Genomic DNA, 20,676 nt, shown 5'->3' with positions numbered 1-20,676 from the left:
TGGTGCTCTCGGCGGTTCCTGGAGAAACCTCCTACATTACAATTACCAAACAACAGGTTAGAGACAGCTAATTTTGATTTAAAGGCACAGAAAAACATGCAAATTTCATGCCTGGCCCTTTTCCAGCAGGGCAGATATCGTGCTAGTTGTATGAGGTGCTTGCAGCTACTTCAATTGCAGCCATGCCTAGTGGGGGCAAGGCAGGGAGAGCGGCAGGGCCTTGCCTGTGTGAGGCATGCTCAGCTCCCACTGCACAATTGAAACAAGAGCTTCCTCCCCGCCATGCCTGTGGCTGGCAAAAGTGTGGGGTGGGGGCTGGGCCTTTTCCCTCCCCGCAGCAAACAATATTTCCTTCAATTTTTCCCAGGCATGATTGAATGAATTTTATATGCAACAATATGGAGGTGATGCTTGTTGGGGTTGTGGGTTGAGGAGCTCAGAGCATGGGAGGGGTTCAGGGCTGGGGCAGACATTTGGGGTGTGGTGGGGTAAGAGCTTTGGTTAGTGGGTGTGCTTGCTGGAATTAGGCCGGGAATGTGGGTTCAAGGTGTGGCAAGTGAGGCCTCTGGGATGGCGCTAGGGTTGAAGGTTTGGCATGTGGGAAGCGGCAGAGAGTTAGGGCAGAAAGTTAAGCTGGGGATGCAGGGGGCTGACGGCTCTGGGGTAGGGCCTGACATGAGGGGCTTGGGGTACAGGCTGCCCAGATCTGTAGTGGGGAGAGAGGACTCCTATCTCTCTCCCCACAGCAACACCTGGGCTGAGGGAGAGTGTCTCTTCCCATGTCTCCCTGGCTGCAACAGCCCTGGGCCTGGGACCTGGGGAGAGGTATCTCTCCCCACCTCAGCAGCTCTGAGGTTGGGGAGGCTCTCCCTGCCACAGCAGCAATAGGCCCATGACCTGAAGAGAGGCATAACTCCCTGCCATGGCAGTTCCAAGGCTGGGGCATCTGTCACAGAAGCTCAGGGGCCAGGCCCTGAAACGAGGTGTAGGTCCTTGCCACTTCTGAGGCTGGGGCAGAGGTGTCTCTCCTTGCTGCAGCCCTGAGAGCCTGTGTGGCCCTTGCCTGGATAGTGCCAGGCATCTCCCTCTTTTGCCTCTTTGAGATACCTGTTTATTGATGGGCCTTTGGCTTGTTGCTGTGCTCCAGTCCTGGGCTGGCCACTGATCTTGGCTTTCCATGGTGCTGTGGTAGGAAGCAGGGCTTGCCCCAGCAGTTCTGCCAACAGCACTGAGGGCGTCACGTCTCTGTACAAACGTGGTTTATTAAGGCATTTCTCTGGAAAGTTGGCACTTGGGTCCGGGCCTTACTAGGGCAGCCCAGGGTCTGGGCAGGTGAGGGGGCCCGGTACATGCAGTTCAGCGTGGACACAATACAAAAGGATACAAACAAAGTAGAAAACAGAATTGCTTAGTACAAAATGTAAAAATAAATAACTGGAGACACAGCTCCTTGTGTGGACACAAGCACAGTTGCCCCACTGTGCTCAGCGGTGCACGTGTCCATTCCCCGTCTCCCCCCCTCCCCCGCCACCCCATGGTGCATGTATGTGTCTATTCCCCTGCCAATGCGGCATTCAGTGGCGCATGTATGACTGTTCCCTCATCCCAACATAAGGAGACCAGTGATGCATGTGCGTGCACCCCCACCCCCACCTCCATCAGTAATGCATATGGGACTCTCATACTGGGATCAAAGATGCATGGTCCCTCCCCGCCCCTCGCCCCCTACTGGGAACTGTGCTGCACGTCAGTGTCCACTCACACACATTGGGCTAATGTGAAGGATCCCCAGTGATCCGTGGAAAGAGGGATCCCTTGGCCAGGAGCTTGCAGCCTGGCAGAGTGAGGACATGTCTTTCAGACCCCATGGCAGGAGGACCTGGCTTGGTACAGAATTCTCTGGGCTACTGCTCCCATACACACCGTCTGCCCTTGACACACAGCTCAGCTCCCTTGCCTGGAACAGCGGATTGCATGGCAGGGCCTAAGCTCTGGGGCCATAGTTGCTTGGTTCTGCTGCAGGGCCTGTATGCCTGGGAAGTAGTGCACCTTAGCAAGTACCCTGCACTTCAGCTTCTGCTCTGTCTTCCTCAGAAACCTCCACCCCGAGTGCCACCTCCTGGCCTCTGCTTCCCCTCCCCTGCTTACTGCCACACCCCAGGCTGTCTACCTCCCTCAGTTTCCACCTACTGGCTCCCCTGCATCACTTCACTACCTGCCCCCCAGGCCACTGCCTCTCCCACCATATCCCCATCACTATTGTTGGTCCCTCAGTCACTGCCCTTAAGCAGAAATGCACTGTTAGTAGTGGGACTAACCCATGTGAAGGGGCCAAATAGCCCTTGGGATGGTGCAAAGGGCTGAAATGGTGACAACTCCACCCAAGGGCCAGTCTGAAGGGCACTAGGAGGAGCAGGAGCGGCAGTGGGACTGGGTTCACGTGACAGAGCTAATGGAGGGATGGGGTCGGGTGTCTGAGCTAAGGTGATGGAGAGGGCCAGGCTGACCGGGTCAGGGGTGAGGCTAAAGTGACAGAGAGGTAAGGCTGGAGGCACAAAAGTCCAGCATGAAACTTTCACAATCAACTGCACAGCTATGGGGCGGGAGGGGCACTCTAGCCTCTGCCGTTACCCATGTGTAACTGTCCACAGGCAGCCTCAAGCCTGGGACCTCTGCAACTCAGTGCAGGAGCCTCTACAGCTGGAGCTAAAAGCCAGTTGGCTCTCAGCTAAGCATATACTCTCTCTTCCTCTGTGTACGTGGTCTAGTCGCCAGCACATGGGACAGTGAACCACACACAGTAGGTGTGTAGGTTATATATAACTTGGTGAAACCTACCTGTGCTCTAGCCACAGCCACTACCTTACTGCCCCCTTCACTAGCCACAACCACAACAAGGCTCAGTTTAGGTGGCTGCACCCTCTCCACATGTCTGCCTCACCCGCTCTATGAAGCATCTGATTCTCTTGTGCACCCAGGCATTAGGTTTGCTGCTCATTTATTGCTGCAGTCCTAATGGACAGGGCCTGGGGCAGATGGCCATGCTCAGGTGAACAGAAACAGACACAGCCATCCACATGCAGCTGCGGCAGGAGGGTGGGGAAGGCCCTGGAGTCTCCTCACAATGCTCCTGCACCCAGCCTCAGTGCCATCCTGGTAGTCTGTGTCATATGCCAGTCTGTGCAGCTGCATGGTCCAAGCACATGCAAGATGCAGAGCAAGTGCGACCTGGCTCTGATACCAGGGCTGAACATGTGAGCATGACAATGGGGCACCAAGATGGGCTGCAGCAAGAAAGGTGGCAGAATGAAGGTAGGGACCAGCCTCCATGGGAGCTTTTTACTGTACCAAGCTCAGTGCACCTCCCTGAGAGAGAGAGGAGCAGTCCTGTCAGGCTGGTGTGAGGCCCAGTTGTCTATCCCTCCACAGGGGAATGTGGGGCCCCCATAGTGAAGGGCTGGGTGCAGGGACTCCAGCCTAGGGGCAGACAGGTTGAGGGTCAGGGGAGTGGGGCTCTTTCAAATGGACAGACTACCCTCCAGGTGAGGAAGCAGAGCACCATGGCCACAGAGACCCACCCCCCCCGCAATAGAACGGCAGTGTAGCAGTACAGACCCTCCCCTGGAGCGGTGAAGGAGGGCATGCCAGCGAAACAGAACCCCTGGCTGGGTAAAAGAACATTCTGGCTGCACAGACTGGGAAGCAGGGCAGGTAGGGCAGGGCAAGGGCCGTGTTTGGGTGCTGTCTTGCTGTGGAAAGACAGCCAGCTGGGGCTGAAGGCTGGCAGCCAGTGCAGTCTCCATTTGCCCCGTCCCTCCAGGGGGCTCAGGACTGGCTCAGTCATGGGAGGGGCTCAGGTGCGATCACGGCCCTGGGGAGAAATGGCTAGGAGCACAGCATTGCCATGGCACAGGCAGGGTTCTGTGACAGCCCTTACTGTCTCTGGCCCTTCTACAGCTGCTCTCTCCATCACCTTGTCACAGCAGCAAAAACAAAATTAAGGAGCTGGGAAGCGCCTGATCTGGATGATCTGTGTGGAACTGGATTTGCCCTTGGGGGCAGCTAATTCAGCAGGAAATAGGGTTGTTTTCCTGGGGCTGCAGGGAACAGGGTCCCTCCTTCCTTTCCCCTGGGAAGCACGCAGGGAACAGAACTTGCTGCCTACTGGGTCTGGATGGGCTTGTGGGGACAGGCCCTTCCATCCTGTGCTGGCCAGGCCTGTGGGATACATTCTTCCATTCCCTCATTCCTCTACACCTGTAACCAGTGGGGCTTGTGGGGACTAAGTTTCCCTGTGTCCAGAGGCTGGACAGGCCTGTGGGGACAGGGTCCCCTTGAGTGCTAGGGCGGGACAGGCCTGCAGGGAACTAGCCCACCCTCCCATATTGTGGAGCCAATCAGCCTGTGGGGAATGTGATTTCTCCTAGGTCTGTTCTGGTCTATAGAGGATGGTCTCTGCTCTCACGGATGAGCCTGCAAGGGAGAGGAGATGGACAGCTGGCGCCATGTGCAAGAGCAAGCTCTGACCCTGTGACTGTGTGGTGCACTGGCCTATGCTTCCTCCAGCCTTTTGGAATATGTCCCCACCAGAACCATCATCCTGGAGCAGAGGTGGCCAGGCCTTACTTTTCCAATCTCTAGCTCATAGTCTAGGCCCCATCACTAACCAGAGCATAAATGGCAAGACACCACTTCAGCCCTCTGCCATGCAGTAAACAGTACCATGAGCACACGGGTCTGATACCAACAGTGACACCAGCATGTGTACCAGAACTGGCAGTCCTCCAGTGCTGTGGGACTGGGACCACCACAAGCAGCACACTGGGGTACAGAAATGAGCAGTGAAACTGGCAGCCCATATGGAGGAACCAGAACCAGCAACTTGCTAGGGTTTCATAATCAAGCAGCCTGTGGGGTGGCAGATCCAGCCCTTCCACCCCCCTGTTCTGCAGCACCTGGAGGCTGCAGAGACTGGCAGGAGAGGCTGAGAGTCCATTGGAGTCTGGGACTAAATCCTGAGCTCAGCTTCCTCAGGGAGCTCCAGTGAGTGCTCGGTGCTGATGACAGAGGCCGAGGGTCCCTGGGAGACACCAAAAGGTGATACCACCGGGGAGCGGGCAGCCAGCGGGGACAGTGAGGGTGAGAAGCTGGGTGACATGGCTGAGGAAGAGATGGACCCTTCGTGGCTGATAGGTGAACGGCGCAGGGAGGACAGGTGCGGGAAGGTCCTGCCCACTGCTGGCTTGGGGGGCACTGACTTGGCCCCAGGATGGGCCACTGAGGTGATGAGGGGTGGAGGGTCAATGCGGGACTTGGGCTCCGTCTTGGGTTTGGCTTGGAAGGGCTTGCGCAGGGAGCCCTCATCCTTGAGCCGGGCAATCTCAGTGAAAACACTGGCCAGTGGCTGGAATTGGGGACACCAGTTCAGCAGGTAATCCCAGTTGTAGCTGCCACGGAGCTCCTCCTCACTGGCCACGACAGCAGTGAGGGAACCCTCCACAGAGGGCTTGCCGTCCTCAGGGAAGGCGTAGTCCTTGGCGTGGGAGGAAACACTCAAGCCACAGCCCACACCCAGGAAGGTGCTGCCACCCCCATCCTCACGGTACAGCTGGGGCGGTTGCCCAGGCAGCAACAGGCTGGAGGCCTTCTTGCTCTTGAACCACTGGGCACTCTCCAGGGCAGTGGGCTCACAAGAGACGTCAGAGAGCTGGTCAGCGTCCTGCTGGATACCTGAGTCAGGGCCACGGGCTGAGATATGCTCCTGCATGGAGGATGTGATACTGGCCACACGTGGGTATTCGTTAATCATCCGTATCTCGTCATCCTCAGCTGCCTCAGCTGAGCCACGCCCACTGGAGTGTGAGGGGTCCAGAGAGCCGCCCCGGGGGTAGGGTCCGGCAGACTCACTGCCAAAGCCAGGCAGGGCCTGGTGGTAGATGTGATCACTGCTGGGAAGCACTGGATCCTCATTGCCTAGCTTCTGTAAGGAGCCACTCTGCTTGTGGTTGAGTTGTGCATCTTGCTCTGGCTTCTTGTGTCCCTGCTGGTTCCTTGAGCGTATCAACACCAGGATGATGGCCACAGCGGCCAACACCACCACTACACCGAGTGAGGCTGCCACAGCTACCACCAACAACAAGTTGAGGTCTGGTGCCAGGCCGAAGGAGGTGTGGGTGATGTCTATGGTTACCTGAGCAGAGGCTGAGCGGGAGGAAGGCAGGGGGCTGCGGGCCTGCACTTCCAGGCTCATCTCCCGGGGTTCCCGCTTGGCCTGCCCTGCTGGCTGCAGCTGGCTGTCCATGCGCAGGTAGATAGTACCAGTGGTCTGGTTGACCCCAAAGTATGGTGAGGGCTTAGCCAAAGAGTAGAGCACCACACCATCCACACCCTCATCCTCATCAGTGGCCAGCACCCGCCCAATGCTCTGGCCCTTGTGGGCACCCTCAGGCACCTCAAAGTTGAAGTCCGGGCTCAGGAAGACAGGCGTGTACTCATCCTCACCAGTCACCAGCACCTTCACAGTGACAGTGGCTGAGGCGTTACCTGCATCCATGGCCTGCACAAGCAGCTGGAAAGCCTTGGTGCGCTCATAGTCAAAGGTGAGGCGGGAGCGCAGCTCACCGGAGGTGCGGTTGATGAGGAAGACATCCCTGCCCTCAAGGGCTCCCAGCTCCCCATACTCCAGCATGTCATAACGTAGCTCTCCAAAGGCCCCAGTGTCAGCATCGATGGCATGAAGGGTGGTGACTAGGGTGCCTGGTGGCAGGTTCTCCCGCACACTGGCGCTCAGTGTTTCCACTGGGAAGTAGGGCATGTTGTCGTTGATGTCCTTTACCTCAACCGTGAGAGGCACCAAAGCAAAGTGGCCTCTGGGCCCATCAGATGCCTGCACCACCAGGTTGTGCAGGGCCTGGGTCTCTCGGTCCAGGGGCTGCGCTAGGCGCAAAGCACCTGTGGCTTCATGCATCTGGAAGAGCCGGTGCTGGTTGCCAGAGCTGATGGTGTAGTGCACTTGGCCATGGGGCCCCGAATCAGCGTCGTGGGCCACCATGCGCAGCAGCTCAGTGCCCGGGGGGGTATTCTCACTTACAGCTGTGTGATACTCGGCCCGGGCAAAGACTGGTGGGTTGTCATTAATATCCAGCACAGTTACAAACACTGGCACGGTGGCACTGCGCTGTGGCACACCTCGGTCTGATGCTGCCACTGTCAAGCTGTAGTCTTGGATGGCTTCAAAGTCCAGTTCCTCCACCAGCACCAGGGCTCCCTGTGTCCGCAGGTGTCCCTGAGACCAGCCTACACGGCTCTCCACCTGGAAGGCATTGCCACTGTTGCCACTAACAATGGTGTAGTCAAAGCCAGCATTCTCCCGAGATAGGTCAGCATCACCTGCCTCTAGTGTCAGTATGGTGGTGCCTGGGCGCAGGTCCTCTGGGACACAGGCATTGTAGTGTGCCTGTTGGAAGGCAGGGCTGTGGTCATTCATGTCCAGCACTTGGATCTGCACTGTAGCCCATGCCGAAAGGCTGGGAGAGCCATGGTCATGCACTTCCACCACCAGGTCCAGTGTGGGCTGGTCTGCATCCAGCTCCAGCTGGCGGGAGGTAAACAGTGTTCCTGTGTGGGGACAGAATCAGTCAGTGCAGTCCTGGGCTGGGGCACAGAGCCTGCCATGCACCAAGTGAGTGAGCATGGGGCTGGAGAGAGGGATTGGGAGCGGGGGCAGGAGGGGCCTGAAGCCACTCACACCCACTGGGAGTGAGGAGTGTCAGGGGACTTATTAACTGCAAGGCAAAAAAGGGAGCCAGACCCTCTCCCTTTGGTGATGGGGGGGTCATAGCTGGGGAGAAATCAGACAGCTCTAGGCTGTGGGGCCCTGATGGAGGTGGCTCTGTCCCCAGGAAGCCAGTTAACAGCTCCCTATTGCTGGCAAGTGGAGCTCCTTCTCCCAGGGTGTAGACACAGGAGCACCTTCCCACCTACCATTGTTGGGATTGATGGAGATATCAGAGTTGGGCACAGCCAAGCGATACGTGAGCTCCCCATTGCTGCCAGAGTCCCTGTCCATGGCACTGACAGTGAGGATGGTGCTGCCTGCCGGCGTGTGCTCCAGCAAGGTCACCTGAAAGGACGGCAAAGCCCAGACCCATTAGACACCTGGGAATCCTGGGGTCTGTGTCAGAGCTCTGGCAATGGCTTCCTCTTTGGAGCGGGTGTCACAGGCAGGACTTGCCTGCTCTGGAAGCATCGGGATCAGAGCCCAGACAGGTGCTCCAGGCTGGACAGCCCCACTTGTCTGATCCAGGAGAGGGGAAGTGTAGGATAGATAGGCACATGGGGGCTTGATCTGGCTGGAGTGCAGGGAAATTAGCATGTTATTCCAGGGCCATCTGGTCAGGACAGTTGCTGAATTAAGCCCCACCAGAAAAGAATATAGACTGGAGCCACTGCCATCAGAAGGGCTGGATCAACATATAGACCAACTAGGCAGCGCACCTAAGGCCATACTTTGTGGGTAGGCCTGTGGCCGAGCCCACAGATGTACAGTACACTCACTGCAGCTAATCCACCAGGACAACTGCCCATTCTGCTGCTGCTCACCATGACAAGGATTGCAATGCAGTTCCCTCACATTTGGACTGTCCATCCCACTGTCATGATGGGGTGGTCAGGCCAACCTTCAGGGACTGGAATTGCACCGCTTTTATAGTCAGCCAACCCTGAGCAGCAACAGGCTGAGCAGCAGGTCCCAGTGATCCATAGGATGACCAGTCCAGCCAGGGTACTGTATGGCTGGGTGTTGTGTTGCTCACCAGTTCTGTGCTCTTGGGGAACCAGGGAATAATATCCAATCTGTAAGACTCAAGAAAGCCCTCCCTGCCCAACCTCTGCTTAAACCAAAGCCAATCACAAGAAAGAGTTACAAAAACAATGAAAAGGCAGGGGAAGACATACCTAGACCCCTCCAGAAACCTACACAAATCCTATCTATGCTCAGGTACAGGTTCCCACGCTCGGATCTATGTTCTACATCAGTTCTATTAGGACTCCACCTTTTTTGACTGACAGTGTATTGGACTTTGCTTGTCTCTTACTCTCCCTCCTCCCCGCCCACACCTCTCCCACCATCACCAGCTGGGAACCCTGATAGCTTCACAAAGTGGTAAGATCCACCTGTCTTTCTTGGTATAGCCTCCTGACCCTGCCTTATGTGATCAGTGATGGTTTGCTAACACTAACTTTTATAATCAGATTTAAATTTGATTTAATATTGTAACTGTTTTGTTTGTTTCCCCCCCGCCCCTTTGTATGGTTAAACTTGTTGCTTCTCTCCTCTCTCTCTCTCTGTCCCCATTCCTCCCAGGGTGGGTATTTTTTTTTGTTTTGTTTTTATTTTGACTTCCCCATTCACTCTACAGCAATGCTCCTTGTGCCTAAGCTAAAGACCCCTGCAGAACCCAAAAATCTCACAGGTTTGCTCACTGAGTGGGTTAGCAGCACAGTGGTTGTGGCATGAATGTGGGGCCAGAGATCTGCTGAACCTGGTGTCCTATTACGGTGACAGCTTAAAATGCACTGTTTAGCCCAGCCCACTGAGTCCAAGGGTAGTACCTGGTGCAGGCTCTGGAGTGGATATCTCTGGGGCAGGGCACTAGGTCAGAGCTCTGGGCAATAGCTGGTGCAGGCTCTGGGGTGGGTGTTGCTTTGGCAGGCACAGTGCTTGATGCCGTACCTGATAGAAGCCTTGGCTGAAAGTGGGTGCATTGTCATTGATATCTTCTACAATGACAGTGAGGTTGGCTTCAGTTTCATGCCGGGAGTCGGAGGAGCGGATGCTGAGAATGTAGTGGTTGCACTGCTCATAGTCCAGGGGCCTGGTCAGTGCGATGTGGCCCCCGTAGCGCAGGATGCTGAAGGTGCCTGTTGTGTCCCCATCTGGCCCCAGGGTGTAGGAGAGCGCTGGGCCTGAATCCACATCATTTCCTGTCACCTGGGTGATCTCAGTGCCTAGCAAGGTGTCTGTAGGAGTGGAGCCATGTTAGCAGTCCATAAGCTCAGGGCTGGGAGTCCAACGTGCACTACTCCCGCCCCACAACAGCTGGGAGGTATCCACTGAGATAGGACTTTTCATGTGGGAGATGGAGACCCAGCTCAGCAGTTAACCAGAAGGGGATGGTATGCCACCTGGAGCCTATACGGAAAGGCAGAGAATGGTCCGCCAAGGAGAATCTAGGGCTGACAGGGTTAAGTGGCAGTAGATGGGTACTGGAGTGGGAAGGCAGGGGGATTCTATGAGGGGATCTGGTGCTGCTGTGTGGGGGGGGGGGCAGGCAATGATGGAAAGGTAGCCAAGGCTGTTGTGAGGGGCAGGGGACTCCAGAATGGGTGAGGTGGTGGGGGAGAAGCATGGGGTTCCAACTGTGGGGTGCCAGGGCTGGCAGAGGGAGCAGGTCAAGGGAAGTCTGGGACTGACTGAAGCCTGGCTGGAGTGCAGGGGTTGATTCTTCTAAGGCTGGCTAACAGGAGATCACAACTCTGAGAGGGGGGCTTCAGCCACCTATGTGACCAGGCCCTCTCTAGTGAGAGGGCTGCAGCTAACACCCAGGGCCCCAGCCAGAGGCTCTGCAGACAAAGCCCCTGGTGCCCACAGGACTGTGTGAGAAGCTTCCCTGTCTTGTCCTATAACACCTGACCAGAATGCTGCAGGAAGGGTACTCTGGGCTGCAGCTTTGTGATTAAACTTTAAGGCTAGAAAGACTGCTGGAAGACTCTAACCATAGACACTTTGCCCAAAGACTGTGGGAAACTGGGAACGCTGAACAGGAATGAAACAAGGAGTCAAGGACTCATGTAAATTAATCTTCACATAGTAATTAATATGCAAATCCCAGTATTGCACAACAAGCAGAGTTTGAGTTCCCACAGTGCTCACCTCCACGTTATCCCACGCCCAACCTTCACTTACTCTCGGGCACGCGCACCTCCCGGAGCAGGGGAATGGTGGGGCTGTTATCATTGATGTCCATCACCACTACAGTCAGAGTGGCCGAGCCAATGAGGGGTGGGTTCCCTCGGTCCATTGCTGTTACCACCAGTCTGCAGAGTGGAGACAAGCCACAGGATCAGTGTCACTCAGGAACATGTGCACCTGCCTGCATGCTAGAAGGGGACGTACCTTTCTAGCCAAGAAGTTGTGGGCTGTGTGAGGGCTGTATGGAGCCCTGGGTGTGTGGACAGGGTGTTCAGGGTGCGGGAGTGTTAGCTGGTGTACGGTGCCCAGATAATGTGAACTGTGGGGAGGTGTATTGTGCCCAGTTTTGCCGGCAGTCGGGATCCTTGCATGGTGCCCAGAGGGCATGGGCTGTGGGGAGGTGCATCATGCTGTTTGCTGAAAGTGAAGGACTATGGCATGGTGCCCTGAGCTGTAACACATAGCACTTTATGTCACTTGGCCAGCTTTCACTCACCGGGTCTGTGACCAGATCTCCCGATCCAAAATGGCTGCAGTAGTGATGGTTCCCAGCTGGGCATCAATGTGGTACAGCCCATTCATAGGCAGCGACTGGTTGATGGCATAGGTCACCTGACCATTTGCACCCTGATCTGGATCGTTGGCCAGAACCTACAAAACAATACATGGGATTCATTGTGCTGACTCAGACCCACGGTCCACTCCAGCCCAGATTGCAAGCTTCTGAGTCAAACTTAGAGGCCGTGTTTCAGGCCTGGTCTCAGGTGTTCAGGTCAGACCTATGAGTTGTTCTAGCCCTGATCTCATGTTCCCTGCTCAGACCCATGGGACACACCAAGCCCCATCTCATGCTTCTGCTGTGACATTGTACCCCATGTGCTTCACAGTGATATTACTATGGATGCACTTATGACATAATTAAGTGTTTTATGCAAGATGAGTCATGTGAGATGTCATTGGAAAGTTTATGATTTGCTGAATATGACTATGTGTTTAGCATGCATATATCACTTTTTTATGTGAAGTTAGGATTATTGACTATATATTTGTATTTTCAAATGTGTTGCAACCTGGGAAATGCCCACTAGACAAGATGCTTTCATTTTGAATAGCTGGCTGGGAAAGGGCCCATTCAGGTAAAGGAGCCACTAGAGAAAACAACAGGCTGCAGAAGAAGCTTCTCTCTATCTAGTGAGCCTTCCCGAGGATGTTGCAGAAAGCCTGTGAGTAATGGTTGCCGTGACATTACAGGGATATGTGACCAGGTCACTTGAGGTTGGACTCCATCGTGAGATATCAGTATTTTTCCATTGGCTGGGTGGGTACAGAGCTTTGAAACAAAGTGTTCCTGTCACATGCAAAAGTATAGAAGTCAGGGAGTGACATCATGTGGGTTCTTCATTGACTCCCCACCCAAACCTGAAGAACAAAGACTGAAGTGTTAGACTTAGGCTAAAGGGATTTTTAGCCTGTTAATAGAAAATGTGGGAATTTCAAGCTATAAGAAAGTGAAGATTGGCCCTTAAGAATCTGCAGTCTACTTGTATCATCACTTAAGGCAGGAGTGGGCAAAATTATGTCCCACAGGCTGTAACCAGCCTGTCAGACCCTTTAATCCATTCCTCGAGCTCCTGCTGTTGAGCAGGATCAGAGGTTTGCCCCACTTGGTACACTGGTTGCAGCTGTACAGTGTATAGGGAGCCCAGGCTGGTGGGTTGAGGGGCTCAGTGGTATCCCAGTTCCAGGTTGCACCCCAGGGCAAACCCGTCACATCTGGATCAGCCCCACAGGCTGTTACAGGCCCAATCTCACACGTCCAGCTAAACCTCACAGGCCACTCCTGCCACAATCCTGCATTTAGAGACATTCCAGCCCCAATTTACATCCCTCAGGTCATACCAATGGACCCCTGCCCATCCAACCTTGAATCCCCCATCAGACTAATAGTCTCATGCAACCCTTATTCCCACCTCCAATCAGACCAATGGACCCATTCAGCCCTGACCCTCTCCCCTCTTATCAGTGAGCCCACCCAGCCCTGTTCCACTTCCCCTCCCTGATCAGACCAATGGGCCCATCTAGCCCAGTGTCCTCCACTTCTCACCCACAGGCCCTGCATTCTGGTACCCAGAGGTTATGAATGAGGCTCCCATCACCCTATTCAGGGATACCTGTATGACAGGGGAGTCATAGCTCTGTGACTCCCAGATAAAGGCCACATAGTTCTGCAGCTGGAAGCGTGGCAAGTTGTCATTCACATCCTGCAGGTTGAGGTTCACAGCCATGAAGCAGAAGGATGCATCAGTCTCTGCCTGAACCACGAGGCGCAGCCGAGGGCTTGACTCAAAGTCCAAGCTTCTGGAGTCCTGCACTGAGATGGCACCTGGAGAGGACAGGGGTGAGCCAGTGCATGAAGCCTAAAGTCATCAGGCTGAGACTGAGATGGTGTGCAGGCACGTGCATGGGCACATGCACCACATATATATCCAACTATCCGTGGCACTTCTGTGACCCCTGCACTGCAGTACTGATCACTTCGGAATTGCTACTGTATTTCTCCTAGTGCAGGAGGTCAGAGGTACTCGCCCCCTGTAAAGACAGAAATGGAGGCCCAGAAAACATTGCACTGGCCCAAAGTCACATAGGGAGTTTCAGGCAAACTCAGGAATTGCTGAACAACAGGAAGTCCTGTGGCACCTTATAGACTAACATACTTTGGAGCATAAGCTCTTGTGGGCAAAGACCTGCTTTGTCAGATTCTCAGCCTAGATGTTGAGATCACAGACATCACAACCCAGCTGATACCCTGTACAGATCATCACTTCATTAAGGTAATTGCCACTGCCTCGCCAGGTAACAAGACAGACCTAGGATCTTTATTGTATTTCAGAGTCAACTACAGGACACCAGCACTCCACCCACAGGATGAAGACCTGGTGAACTGTTACCATTCTGCACTAGACTCAACTAAAAACACATTGGCTTCAAAGATCCTTTTCTTCCCCATTGTCCGCAGAGAGTGCCTCTGTTTGCTGACACCCTAAGTACAGAAAGTGTGAGGAACAAACAGAAAAGTGCCAAAGCAGAAATCAAAGACTGGTACAAACAGGATGAAACATAACAAACCTCTCCAAGTCTATGGCCAAGAGATCATTTGTAAGAACACCACTGAAACTGATACATTCCACCCAAAGTGCTATCCAAGATGATAAACTGTTTCAGTGATTCTGGATGCTCACAGCCTGAATCTGAACCTAGCAACAAGTGCTACGAAGGGTAATATCCTACTACAGTGAAACATCATGCATAATGAGGAGGGAGAAACAGTAACAGGAAACTTGGAAATGGCAGAGATGCTTAATGACTTCTTTGTTTCGGTCTTCACCGAGAAGTCTGATGAAGGAATGCCCAACATAGTGAATGCTAGTGGGAAAGGGGTAGGTTTAGAAGATAAAATAAAAAAAGAACAAGTTAAAAATCACTTAGAAAACTTAGATGGCTGCAAGTCACCAGGGCACGATGAAACGCCTCCTAGAATACCCAAGGAGCAGATAGAGGAGGTATCTGAGCCTTTAGCTATCATCTTTGGAAAATCATGGGAGACAGGAGAGATTCCAGAAGACTGGAAAAAGGCAAATATAGTGCTCATCTATAAAAATGGGAATAAGAACAATGCAAGAAACTACAGACCAGTCAGGTTAACTTCTGTGCCAGGAAAGATAATGGAACAAGTAATTAAGATAATCACCTGCAAACACTTGGAAGGTGGTAAGCTGATAGGGAACAACCAGCATGGGTTTGTAAAGAACGAATCATGTCAAACCAATCTGATAGTTTTCTTTGATAGGTAATGAGCCTTGTGGCCAAGGCAGAAGCAGTGGATGTGGTATACCTAGACTTTAAGAAGGCATTTGATATGGTCTGGCATGACATGATATTCTTATCAATAAACTAGGCAAATACAACTTAGATGGGGCAACTACAAGGTGGTTGCAAAACTGGCTGGATAACCATACTCAGAGAGTAGTTATTAATGGTTCTCAATCCTGCTGGAAAGTTATAACAAGTGGGGTTCCGCAGGGGTTTATTTTGAGACTGGTTCTGTTCAATACCTTCATCAACAATTTAGATATTGGCATAGAAAGTATGCTTATTAAGTCCTCAGATGATACCAAGCTAGGAGGGGTTGCAACTGCTTTGGAGGATAGGCTCAAAATTGGAGAAATGGTATGAGGTAAACAGGATGAAGTTTAATAAAGACAAATGCAAAGAAATCAGCTTGGTATCTAGAAGTCTCTGCTGATTGGCTGAGCCTCAGTAAGGGGAAGGACTTTGAGGCAGTTCAGGGCTTTATAAAGCAGTGTCCAAGTGAACAGGTGAGCTTGCGAGCAGGGGATTGCAAACAGGGAGTGTAGAGGGGGAGTTTGGAACAGGGTGGAAGGGGCCAGGGACCCTTGCCTTTCTTTTAAATCCCTCTTCTAGTATGGCAGGCATGGATAGTGACAGGTCTGCTGCTGTTACCTGCTCGGGATGTGCCATATTTGTCTTCTTTCCCGAGGAAAGAAGGGATTTTGTCTGCATGAAATGCAAGCTGGTCCCTATTTTAGAAGAAAAAATTAGAGGACTGGAAGCTCAAGTGTCGACCCTACGCTCAATCAGGGAGGATGAAGATTTCCTTGACAGAAGGGAGCATTACATCTTGCAAGCATGGCAGGCAGAAAAATCGGGGAGGGTGGTAAGGGATGAAGTGGAAAACTGGCAGCATGTAACTTCTAGAAGAAAAAGAAGGCTGGTACATGAGTCCACCATTGATATAGAGATAAGTAATCGCTTTCAGGCTCTCTCCACCAGTTCTGAGGTGGTGAATGCTTTGGAAGGAGCCTCACAGGGAAAAAAATCGGACGGGAACTGCTTCTATTGCAGGACATGGGATGTGTAGTCCTAGGGGTGGGGGTTCAAGGACCACCACCCCCATAAGAAAAAGATGGGTAGTGGTGGTAGGGGACTTCCTCCTAAGAGGGACTGAACCATCCATCTGCCGACCGGACCTGGAATCTTGTGAGGTGTGCTGTTTACCAGGAGCTCGAATTCAGGATGTCCCTGAGAGCCTTACAAAACTCCTCAAGCCTTCAGAATACTACGCCTTCCTATTTCTGCATGTGGGAACTAACGATACGGCCAAGAATGACCTTGAGCGGGTTATTGTGGATTATGTGGTGCTGGGAAGAAGGGTCAAAGAATTTGGAGCACAAGTGGTGTTTTCGTCCATCCTTCCTGTCAAAGGGAAAGGAGAAGGTAGGGACCGTCAAATTGAGGAAGTAAATGCATGGTTACACAGGTGGTGTTGGAGAGAGGGCTTTGGATTCTTTGATCATGGGACGCTGTTCCGGGCACAAGGATTATTGGGAAGAGATGGGGTCCACCTAACTGAGAGAGGAAGGAGCATTTTTGCAAATAGGCTTGCAAACTTAGTGAGGAGAACTTTAAATTAGGTTCGCTGGGGGACGGTGACCAAAACAATGTGGGTAGAAAGGAACTTGAAGGCTGGGAAGAAATGCAAAGAGGAATGTACAACAAAAGTGGACGCCTGGTTTGAGTAGCGAGGGTGGGGAGATCTACTGGTTATCTAAGGTGTTTGCACACCAATGCCAGTAGCCTGGGTAACAAGCAGGAGGAATTAGAAGCCCTGGCCCAGTCCAAAAACTATGACTTGACTGGGATAACAGAGACTTGGTGGGATGACTCGCATGACTGGAGCGCTGTCATGAAAGGATATAAACTGTTCAGGAAGAACAGGCAAGGGAGAAAAGGAGGAGGGGTTGCACTGTATGTAAGAGAGAGCTATGATTGCTTGGAACTTCAGTACATAGAGGGGGAAAAGCCTGTTGAGAATTTATGGGTCAAGCTTAGTGGTGGAGGCAGCACTGGAGATGTGGTGGTTGGTGTCTGCTACAGACTGCCAAATCAGGATGATGAAGTAGATGAGGCTCTTTTTGGACAACTGAGAGAAGTTTCCGGATTGCAGGCCCTTGTTATCGTGGGGGACTTTAATTACCCTGACATCTGTTGCGAGACCAATACAGCGGTACACAAGCACTCCAGGAAATTTCTGGAGCATGTTGGGGATCACTTCATGGTACAAGAGCTGAAGGACCTGACCAGAGGATCTGCACAGCTTGACCTGCTGCTTACAAACAGGGAGGAACTAATAGGAAAGGTAGAAGTGGGTGACAACCTGGGAAGCAGTGATCATGAGATGGTAGACTTCAGGATCCTGACCAAAGGAAGGAAAGAGTGCAGCAAATCACACACCTTGGACTTCAGAAAAGCAGACTTTAGCTGTGTCTACACGTGCATGCTACTTCGAAGTAGCGGCACTAACTTCGAAATAGCGCCCGTCGCGTCGGGCGCTATTTCAAAGTTAACTTCGACGTTAGGCGGCGAGACGTCGAAGTCGCTAACCTCATGAGGGGATTGGAATAGCGCCCTACTTCGACGTTCAACGTCGAAGTAGGGAACGTGTAGACGATCCGCGTCCCGCAACGTCGAAATTGCCGGGTCCTCCATGGCGGCCATCAGCTGGGGGGTTGAGAGATGCTCTCTCTCCAGCCCCTGCGGGGCTCTATTGTCACCGTGGGCAGCAGCCCTTAGCCCAGGGCTTCTGGCTGCTGCTGCGGCAGCTGGGGATCCATGCTGCAGGCACAGGGTCTGCAACCAGTTGTCGGCTCTGTGTATCTTGTGTTGTTTAGTGCAACTGTGTCTGGGAGGGGCCCTTTAAGGGAGCAGATTGCTGTTGAGTCCGCCCTGTGACCCTGTCTGCAGCTGTGCCTGGCACCCTTATTTCGATGTGTGCTACTTTGGCGTGTAGATGTACCCTCGCAGCGCCTATTTCGATGTGGTGCCACGCAACGTCGAAGTTGAACATCGACGTTGCCAGCCCTGGAGGACGTGTAGACGTTATTCATCGAAATAGCCTATTTCGATGTTGCTACATCGAAATAAGCTATTTCGATGTTGGCTTCATGTGTAGACGTAGCCTTTGACTCCTTCAGGAACCTGATGGGCAGCATCCCCTGGGATGCTACCATGAAGGGAAAAGGAGTCCAGGAAAACTGGCAGTATTTTAAAGAATGCCTATTGAAGGCACAGAAAGAAACTGTCCTGATGCTCAGCAAGAGAAGTAAATATGGTAGGAGACCAGACTGGCTTACTAGGGAAATCCTTAGAAAACTTAGGCACAAAAAGGGAACTTACAAAAAGTGGAAACTTGAACAGATGTCTAGGGAGGGGCATAAACGTATAGCTCGGGAATGTAGGGCAGTTATCAGGAAGCCGAAAGTTCAGCTGGAATTGCGACTCACGAAGAATGTGAAGGATAACAAGAAAAGTTTCTATAGGCATGTTAGCAAGAAGGTGATCAGAGAGGGCGTGGGGCCCCTACTGGATGAGGGAGGTAACCCAGTGACAGATGATGTAGGGAAAGCTGAAGTACTTAATGCTTTCTTTGCCTCTGTCTTCACGGACGACAGCTCCCAGACTAATGTGATAAGTGATGCATTGTAGGATGAAGGTGGACAGCCTTTGGTGGAGAAAGAACAGGTTAGGAGCGATCTAAAAAAACTAAACGTACATAAATCCATGGGCCTGGTCCTAATTCATCCAAGGTTTCTGAAGGAGTTGGTGCATGTCATTGACGAGCCCCTGGCCGTTGTCTTTGAAAAGTCATGGAGATCAGGAGAGATCCCGGATGACTGGAAAAAGGCAAATGTAGGGCCCATCTTTGAAAAAGGGAAGGAGGATGATCCAGGGAACTATAGGCCAGTCAGTCTTACATCAGTCCCTGGAAAAATCATGGATGGGCTCCTCAAGGAAGTCATTTTGTGGCACTTGGAGGAGGGGAAAGTGATCAGAAATAGTCAGCATGGATTCATGAAGGGCAAGTCATGCCTGACCAATCTGATTAGTTTCTACGATGAGATAACTGGCTCTGTGGATAGGGGAAAATCAATGGATGTGATTTATCTTGACTTTAGCAAAGCTTTTGATATGGTCTCCCACAATATTCTTGTCAGAAAGTTAAAGGAATGTGGATGGGATAAATGGATGGTAAGATGGATAGAAAGCTGGCTAGAAGGTTGGGCCCAGTAGGTAGTGATCAATGGCTCGATGTCGGGATGGCGGTCGGTTTCTAGTGGAGTGCCTCAAGGTTCGGTTCTGGGTCCTGTTTTGTTCAGCATATTTATCAACGACCTGGATGAGGGGTTGGATTGCACCTTCAGTAAGTTTGCAGATGACACTAAACTAGGGAGAGAGGTAGATATGCTGGAGGGTATGGAGAGGGTCCAGAGTGACTTAGACAAATTGGAAGACTGGGCTGCAAGAAATCTGATGAGGTTCAATAAGGACAAGTGCAGAGTCCTGCACTTGGGCCGGAAGAATCGCAAGCACTGTTACAGGCTGGGGTCCGACTGGCCAGTGGTAGTTCTGCAGAAATGGTCCTGGGAGTTGTAGTGGACGAGAAGCTGGCATGAGTCACCAGTGTGCTCTTGTAGCCAAGAAGGCTAATGGCATATTAGGTTGCATCAAGAGGAGTGTTGTCAGTAGATCCAAAGAAATGATTGCTTCTCTTTATTCAGCTTTGGTGAGGCCGCATCTGAAGTACTGTGTGCAGTTCTGGGCCCCCGTTTATAGGAAGAATGTGGATACGCTGGAGAGGGTCCAGCAGAGGGTGACCAAAATAATTAGGTGGCTGGAGCATACGACACATGAAGAAAGGTTGAGGGAATTGGGACTCTTTAGTCTGCAGAAGAGAAGACTGAGGGGGGACTTGGTAACAGCCTTCAACTTACTGAAGGGTGGTTGCAGAGAGACTGTTCACAGTGGTCTTGGATGGCAGAACATGGAACAATGGTCTCAAGTTATGGTTGGGAAGGTCCAGGTGAACATTAGGAAAATCTTTTTCACTAGGAGGGTGGTGAAGCATTGGAATGGTCTACCCAGGGAAGTAGTGGAGTCTCCATCCCTAGAGGTGTTTAAGGCCCGCCTCGACAAAGCCCTGGCTGGGCTGATCTGATGGGTTTGGTCCTGTTTAGGGCATGGGGCTGGACTTTATGGCTTTTTTAGGTCTCTTCCAGCTCTATTATTCTATGATTCTATGAAAGTGCTCCACTTCAGAAGGAGCAATCAGTTTCACACATACTGAATGGGAAGCGACTGTCTAGGAAGGAGTATGGAAGAAAGGGAGCTAGGGTTTATAGTGAATCACAAGCTAAATATGAGTCAACAGTGTGATGCTGTTGCAAAAAAAGGAAACATGATTCTGGGATGCATTAACAGGTGTGTTGTGAGCAAGACATGAGAAGTCATTCTTCTGCTCTACTCTGCACTGGTTAGGCTTCAGTTGGAGTATTGTGTTCAGTTCTGGGCACCACATTTCCCCTGTGTCTACACGTGCCCCTTCCTTTCGAAAGGGGCATGTTAATGAGCAGGTTCAAAAGATGCTAATGAGGTGCTGCAATGAATATGCAGCGCCTCATTAGCATAATGGCAGCTGCGGTGATTCGAAATGCAGCTTTTTGAATTGTGTGCTGCCCAGATGGGACCTTCTGAAAGGACCCCCCCCCCCAGTTTTCGAAAGCCCTTCTTCCTATCTGGTGATCGGAAGAAGGCCTTTCAAAAACTGGGGGGAGGCCTTCCGGAAGTTT

General features: G+C 52.3%; 1 protein-coding gene across 3 annotated transcripts in view; it reads right to left on the bottom strand.

Annotated features, from left to right (window-relative positions):
- Nucleotides 1-1,734: 1,734 nt before the first annotated feature.
- The window catches only part of DCHS1 (dachsous cadherin-related 1), a 141,047-nt gene continuing 122,105 nt past the window's right edge, over nt 1,735-20,676 (bottom strand). For all 3 annotated transcript variants that reach the window (XM_075008758.1, XM_075008921.1, XM_075008835.1), the window contains 6 exons: nt 13,144-13,355; nt 11,469-11,623; nt 10,967-11,097; nt 9,734-10,020; nt 7,984-8,122; nt 1,735-7,617 (listed from right to left, as the gene is read on the bottom strand). In XM_075008758.1, the coding sequence (XP_074864859.1) occupies nt 5,009-7,617; nt 7,984-8,122; nt 9,734-10,020; nt 10,967-11,097; nt 11,469-11,623; nt 13,144-13,355 (3,533 nt within the window). In that variant the 3' untranslated portion in view covers nt 1,735-5,008. The remainder of the gene's footprint in view (nt 7,618-7,983; nt 8,123-9,733; nt 10,021-10,966; nt 11,098-11,468; nt 11,624-13,143; nt 13,356-20,676) is intronic.

Source organism: Carettochelys insculpta, chromosome 1 (assembly GCF_033958435.1).
Source record: "Carettochelys insculpta isolate YL-2023 chromosome 1, ASM3395843v1, whole genome shotgun sequence".
NCBI classification, from domain to species: Eukaryota; Metazoa; Chordata; order Testudines; family Carettochelyidae; genus Carettochelys; species Carettochelys insculpta.
The sequence above is the reverse complement of the archived record's forward strand: the minus strand, read 5'-3'. Positions and strand labels throughout refer to the sequence as shown.